General features: G+C 38.9%; 1 protein-coding gene across 1 annotated transcript; it reads left to right on the forward strand.

The window, feature by feature from the left end:
• Positions 1-221: 221 nt before the first annotated feature.
• hpxb (hemopexin b) lies at positions 222-3,757 on the forward strand. The gene is made up of 10 exons (XM_026301797.1): positions 222-343; positions 815-840; positions 1,033-1,125; positions 1,326-1,483; positions 1,593-1,746; positions 1,822-2,034; positions 2,164-2,256; positions 2,849-2,979; positions 3,076-3,223; positions 3,397-3,757. The coding sequence occupies exons 1-10, from the start codon at positions 279-281 to the stop codon at positions 3,621-3,623; spliced, it is 1,308 nt and encodes a 435-aa protein (XP_026157582.1). The 5' UTR covers positions 222-278; the 3' UTR covers positions 3,624-3,757.
• Positions 3,758-7,512: the final 3,755 nt, after the last annotated feature.

The following is a 7,512-nucleotide window of genomic DNA, read 5'->3' on the forward strand; positions in this document are numbered from 1 at the left end:
GGTTGTGCTGCACATTTTCATTTTTAGGAAATAAAGCTGATCACCCAGTAAGTAAATTGTCATACAAGATAATAAATAATCATGTCAATGACTAATTTTGCAACTAGTGAAACTCCAAGACCTTATCTGCGCCAAAACATGCACAGACAGAGTTTCCTATCAAGTCCTCCCTCCCACACCCACACACACACACCCACACACCAGTATAAAAGTGCAGGTTCGGCTCCCACGTAGCCACAGCGAGACTCCACATCAGAGGACTTCAAGCACCCACAGAAATGGAGCTGTTCACCAAAACTCTGTTTCTGTGCTTAGCACTTGCCTTCACTAATGGTGCACCTACGTGAGTATTAATGAATTTGAACTTTCTTATAACAAATTATTACTGAAAATCTATTATTGCAGTCATGAACTTCAGACCTACTGTCCCAAGATCCTTCACTAGCGATATAATGAGGAGTATCTATATCAGGGGTATTTTCCAAAGAGATTATTATTATTCCAGAGATTATTTCAAACTAACAAGCTTTAAGCTTGACCTTTGCTTAATATGTGGTATGATTCTGTTTCAAATTGCAATAAATGAGAATACGTCCATAATTACAGGAACTATTTTTCTGTGAAGTTCAGCAGTGCAGACGAAGTGTGGATCACTGTCCATTGCCCATTTCATAACCCTGTTTGCTAGTTCACAAGTTCACCAGATGGATCAATTGAACAAATACAACAGTCAAAGGTCAATGTACAACCCCACTGTAAGCGACTGCATGCACCATATGAAGAAAATAAGCGATTATTTTTTTATCATTCACAGGGACCCAGAACATTCAACAGCAGGTGGTGAGTTTTAGAAATATATTATAGTAATAACCCTGATTTCTAGTTGATTTCTTCTTAAGTTACCTCTTCATATAGTAGGTAAGCACCAATCACAGAGGTAATCTCACAAATAAAAGCTAACTTTTAGAAAAATGTGTGGCTAGTGACGCAGATTTTATATTTAATTATATCTGTGTTTCTGGAATAAATAAGGAGCTCCCCATGCTGCCATGCCAGACAGGTGTGAAGGTATTGAGTTTGATGCCATCACTCTTGACAGGCAGGGAAACACTTTATTCTTCAAAGGTGAGTATCTTTTTACATTAGGCTTGGCAACGCTGTTTATTGTAGAAATTTTTACAGGAAGCGAAGTCTTCAACACAAATTACTGTTATTATTGAGTAATAATAATAAACAATTTTCTTGTGGGAAGTTCAGTTATTTTTCTCCACACTAAATCTACTGAAATCTACTGTAATGAAACACCAGTAATGTTTTCTTCTAAGGTTGCCACCTGTGGAAGGGCTTCCATGGTTCAGTTCAGCTCTCAAATGAGTCATTCAAGGAGCTGGATGACGTCCATCATCTTGGCCATGTTGATGCTGCCTTCCGCATGCACAACAAAGAGGACCTGGAAGACCATGACCACGTCTATTTCTTCCAGGTATAATTCTCAAAGTGTTTCATTTGTGATATCATTCCACAGAAAAGTTTGAACTGAGAGGTAGAGCAGTTTCACTGTGTCACAACCTGTTGCTTCTGGTGGAAACCAGGATGACAAGGTGTTCAAGTATGACAATGACACTCTGGAGGATGGCTATCCAAAAGAAATCCAACAAGACTTCCCAGGAGTCCCCTCTCACCTGGATGCCGCTGTTGAGTGTCCCAAAGGAGAGTGCATAACTGACTCAGTTCTATTCTTCAAGGGTATGTGGGTGTTAACTGCAAAAGTATTCATGATTGATAATTGTTTTTTCTCAAAATAATGGTTTCTCCCCATAGGAAAGGATGTGTATGTTTATGACACTGCCACAAAGAAACTAAAGACCAAGACGTGGTCCCACCTGCCTGTCTGCACCTCTGCTTTACGATGGGCCGAGCACTACTACTGTTTCCATGGACACAACTTCACCAGGTTCAACCCGATAACCGGAGAAGTGAGTGGCACCTACCCCAAAGACGCCCGCAATTACTTCATGAAGTGTGACAGTTTTGGTGGGTTCCAGAGAAAAGTAGAATTTGGTTCATATCTTTCAATAACATAGTTCTGAACAAGAAAAAGAAACATTTTGATATAAGTAATGACTTCCAGATAAATGAGGAATCTTCTGTACTTAACTGCAGGTCATGGAAGTCAATATAAAACCCCTAAATGCAGTGAGGTCAAACTGGATGCCATCACCACTGATGATTCAGGCAGAACATATTTCTTTAAAGGTAGAGTAACAAATACAATGAATAAATGAATAGTTCATGTTTTTGTGGATACATTTGCATAAGTGTTTTTTTTACCTGGTGTTCACTGAGAAGATCAATACAACTCTGTTTGCTCAGTAGGACACTATTGCCAGCAGATAGTTAGCTTAGCTTAGCATAAAGACTGGAAGTAGATGGAAACAACTAGCTCTCGACAAAGACCAAGATCAAACAATCTTAAACCTGGTTACAGAATCAAAACTGTAAAAAACAACTTTTCATTTTTATATTGGATAGATTAAACTAACAAGATAGAACATGTTAGTGAGCTTTAGTGGTACTGGAGGATATAATTTTAAACTGGCTAGGATACACATACTGAAACTAATTGTGTCCTGATATTAGCTTCATGCAAAATTACAAGCTGCTCTTAATACAAAACACAAAGGAAATAGCAATTGAGACATTTGAGTGTTACTGATCTTCTTATCTAACACTTGGCAAAAAACATTTCCCCAAATATCACATTATTCCTTAGAAGAATTTTTACTTTGATTATTTCTATTGAGCTTGTGATAAAGCTTTGACTCAGTCAACAGTTCACTCTTCTCAGATTTAATCTACATGCGTCTGGACACCCAACATGAAGGCCTCCATGCCTTTCCAATCGTCAGGGCATGGAAGGAGATGACTAATGGGGTGGATGCTGTCTTCTCTGTCACTGACAAAATCTACTTGATTAAGGTAGAACTTTCAGAATTCTTCCTGCTTTCATTACAAACTTTAAATGTGTGCTGAAGTTAAAACTAAAATCCCTCCTGTTCTGCCAAACACCTGCAGGGTGATCAGGTTTACATCTATAAAACAACTGCTCAGTACACCCTGATTGAAGGCTACCCTAAATCCCTGAAGGAGGAACTCGGCATTGAAGGACATGTGGATGCTGCTTTTGTGTGTCCCAATGAACACACAGTTCATATAATCCAAGGTTCGATTACTGAGTGATTCTGGCTCATAATTTGGTGATTTTTTTTTTGGGACTGAACTTGTTTTAAGTGTCACAAAAATCTAGAAATATGGTTTAATCACAATTTTAGAAAAGGTCCAATAAAATTAGGCGTGTGTGTGTGCACATAACATCTTAAATATTTCTTCCAACAGGGCAAACAATACGTGACGTCGACCTCAATGCCACACCCAGGGTAGTGACCCGAGAGCTGCCCCTGCCCTTCCCTCACATTGATGCTGCTCTGTGCCGTCCACAGGGAGTTGACGTGTTCGAGGGCTCTCAGTATTACCACTACGAGAATGTCCTGAAAATGGCCATGAGCAGAATGGCCCCTGTGCCTCTGGATATCACCCCAGCAATGATGGGATGTATAGAATAGAGGTCACAACTGAAATAATATCTCAAGTTTATCTTCTTAGCAATGCCCCCAAACAGTACAGACAGTTAATGTCCCTCACCCCATCCATGTCAGTGTGACTACTGTCTGGAGAATAAAAACAATGGAAAACGGCATGTTGGTGTACAAAGTATTCTGTGAGTGATAATTATGGGAACACATACAATTTTATTAATATTAGACTAAAAAGAATTACTTATTGTAAAAACAAGAAAGAAGAGTAAAAGAGAAAAAAAAGAGTGATCAAAAAGGCACAATAATAAAGAAATCCAAACGGAATTTAACAAGTAATGTCACAGTTTATCCACTAGAGGGCCTATTCTACACATAAATGTGTTATGCTAGAAGCAATGAAACCAGCTGCCTTAAGAAACATCTTAATACACGTGAATGTTTACACATTGCAATGATAAAGAAAAAGCTCTTTTAGCATAATTCACACCACAACATCTTAAGACACTTCCCCCATATATTTTCAGAGTATCAGCATGTTTTTTTACTGAAGAATTTTTGATTTATATTATTCATTCATTCACTATCTATACCCGCTTATTCCTAACTAGGGTCATGGGGCTGGAACCGATCCCAGCAATCTTTGGATGAAAGGCAGGGGTCACCAGTCCATCATAGTGCTATTTTAAATTATATTTTTCCATTTTAAATAAAAAAAATAATAAAAAGACATACAGTAAATGGATCTGAGCTCCTCCCGTGTGACCCAGCTACTCACCCTATCTCAAAGGGAGCGCCCAGCCACCCTGCGGAGGAAACTAATTTCAGCCGCTTATACCCATGATCTTGTCCTTCTGGTCAGAGGTCAGGAACCCATAAATGCTGTTTAAACTAGATAAAATGTAAACTGTTATTGGCAGTGACATATGGCTGTAAACAAACCCCGCCCTTCACTAACATTACAAACTGCTTTACTTTTGTCAAGTTGTCTGTCTCTCTTATAAATCCCGTAGTGCTGCCATACATTAGATTTTAGGTTTGTGGCTGGTGTATGTATAGTCTCTGCCTCCGCCATGTTTGTTATGAGTGACAGCCAATGGCATTCACGCACTAACATGACATAATCTAAACTAACATTGGAGCAAGGCAAGAAAGATACCTCAGAGACAGAGCTGCTGGTTTCACTCACGTTGTGCCCGCACAAGTCCATGCATCGGTACAAATGACACTGCTTTCCATTCCTACTTACAGTACAAGGCACTGATTGATATATGAACTCTGAGTTCCATGGCCTTGGTCCTATTGCAGACACAGGGCTAAATTCATCCAGGCATCCTCCATCTCTTTGCTATCTGGGTCTGGAGACTATTCCCCCAAATCGTTCCGTCGATAATGTAACCAAAAGAGAACAATTTACATTATCTCTGAATAGTTTCTTTTTTATCACTTCACAGCACCGAGACAGTTGTCTTTTGTAATGCAAGTGCCCTCCAAGTGTCTCTGTGGACTCTTTAGTTAGTTTAGGTGTCACTCTATTGTGACATTCATGGTTAGAAATACCCCAAACTTATACATGGCGAGGGTCTGTGCACAGCACACATACAAAAACAACAACATTACAAAGCTACAGGACAACTAACAATCAAGGACGGCACATTATCATTGGTCCAAACAAGTAACCTACTTTCCTACATTCATGAAACTCCTTTTTTAAAAAAACAACACTTTTCTATAGAGGTGCAGTTCTGTACATCACATGCGCTTCAACCCCTGAGGACACAAAATACAAACAGTAGGCTGTAACAGCAAATCATTCAACTCATTGTCATCTCTTGTTATTCAACTAATTTGACAGGACAAAACAATTAATCTTATTCAGGCTCATAAAAAATAAAATAAATAAATAAAAATCACAAGAGGGTCTCAAGAAACTCAGAACAAGCTTGCACTATAAACCAACTATACCCAATGTTTGCCACTCCAACCCTGTCCTCTTTCCTTACTATGGCAGCCTCCATTTCAAAACTACCATGAGCTGACTAATGATTTGGCAATCCAGCAGAATACTCGTTACTGCTAATGTGAAAGGAAGATTTGCATTTCTACTTTCCAAGGTTAAAGTACTCATGGCTAAGATCTCTAAACATGTGGTTATTTTATTTCAGAGCCCTGGACTCTTCATCATTACAATAGACAGAATTTATTTTTACAAACTGCCCATACTCTTTATGGACCATATGGACATGAACACAGCAGCCTGCAAGAGTCCAGGGGTCGGGGCAGCATTAGCAGGCATTCAAGGCCTTTTCACTCCCTGGAGGTTTTTGTTCAGCCACAATCCCTGGGACTTTCAGCAAGCATAAAGGAAGTGCTGGCCTCAGCACAGCCTAATGGGCATAGCCACAAGGACACACACTGGAACAGGTATGCATGCGCACAGAGAAACACCAATACATATGCACACGTGAACAGCACAGCACAGACTGTTTCTCACCACACATACACACACATGGAAGTGACATCATCTGGCTCAAATTAATATGTGGATCTAAAATAACCAGCACGCATTCTTTTATTGGCTCAGTTTTATTTTCTTGTGGAAACTGCCAATCAGCGATGTGTTCGAGATGTTTTTGCAATATGAAATATGGCAAATTATTATTGCAAAGAAAAGACTAATAACTACAGTAAGTCCAAGCATTTTGAAAAGAAATGGCCTTGAATAAAGTGCAGAGAAAAGAAAAAAGAAGAAAATGCAGGATGACGGTCACATAATGCTTTTAGGAATGTTTGAAATGTCCAACACAATCAATCAGGGTTTAAACTGCACAAGACAGAGCTGTTACCTTTAATATCTTAGTCTTAAAATTCCTGTTGTGTTAAATGTAACATGCAATGCTTTTTCTGTCTTTATGAAACAACTGTGCCCATCACATTGCATAAAGACCAATACATGCATACCCACATGTAAACAAACAATGTGCACAATTTACATGCACTGCAAAGCTGCTGTTTTCAGCAAAAGCAAAGGTGACAAAAAAAAATCCTAACTTATCGCAACTTTATTGAGTGCTGTTTAAATGCATAATGTTTGTGTTGGCATTACTGGTACAAACCTAGAACCACTTAATTAAAATAAAGCACATAGCTGGAGAGTAGTGACCCAAAAACCTTAACAAATTTTTAAAAAACAGAAACTTCGCAAATTAGAAAATTGCAGTCTCTATCAAGAAACTCTACTACTATCAATGATCAAATATATATCCACGGATTACTTTCTGCCAAATATTAACACTATGTGGACAACACCCCACCTTGTATTACTCTTGCAAAGCATCACTATAATCTAAGATTTTGGTCTAATATAAAGTAAAACACTTGCCAAATATCACCAAAACATGTTCATGCCTTTCATGGCTGGTCAAAAAACTCAAATCACAGACAGGCTACCACAAATTAACAGTTATCACAAACTGATTCATTTAAATTTCAAACACTACATTTCAAAAATACATGTAAATAAACAGAACCTAAAATAAAAACGTTTATTGTGTGAGAGCTATATGGTGTCTGCCATTAAGCTTATGCAAAGTTGACAAACAGGTAACAGGTAACATCTCACCTGTCCATTAGTCCACTCGGTTTTTCATTTATTTCATGGCCGGGATCCAGCGTTTGGTCCTGGCTCCACATTTTCGTCAGCTACAAGCCGCCTCAGCTCCTCTTTCTGTCCATACGGAGGTTTCAGCGCCATTTTTGCTCCTTCGCGCCTTCCTGTTGCCTGGAGACGTTAGCATTTCCCTTTAGCATCCGGCTAATGGGAAATGGACACTAGACGATTTTAAAATCTTGGGAAACCATAGACATAAGGACTGTCTCGGCCGATTTTTCAATATTATAATCCTCTGGACTCACACAT

Source organism: Mastacembelus armatus, chromosome 2 (assembly GCF_900324485.2).
Source record: "Mastacembelus armatus chromosome 2, fMasArm1.2, whole genome shotgun sequence".
NCBI classification, from domain to species: domain Eukaryota; kingdom Metazoa; phylum Chordata; class Actinopteri; order Synbranchiformes; family Mastacembelidae; genus Mastacembelus; species Mastacembelus armatus.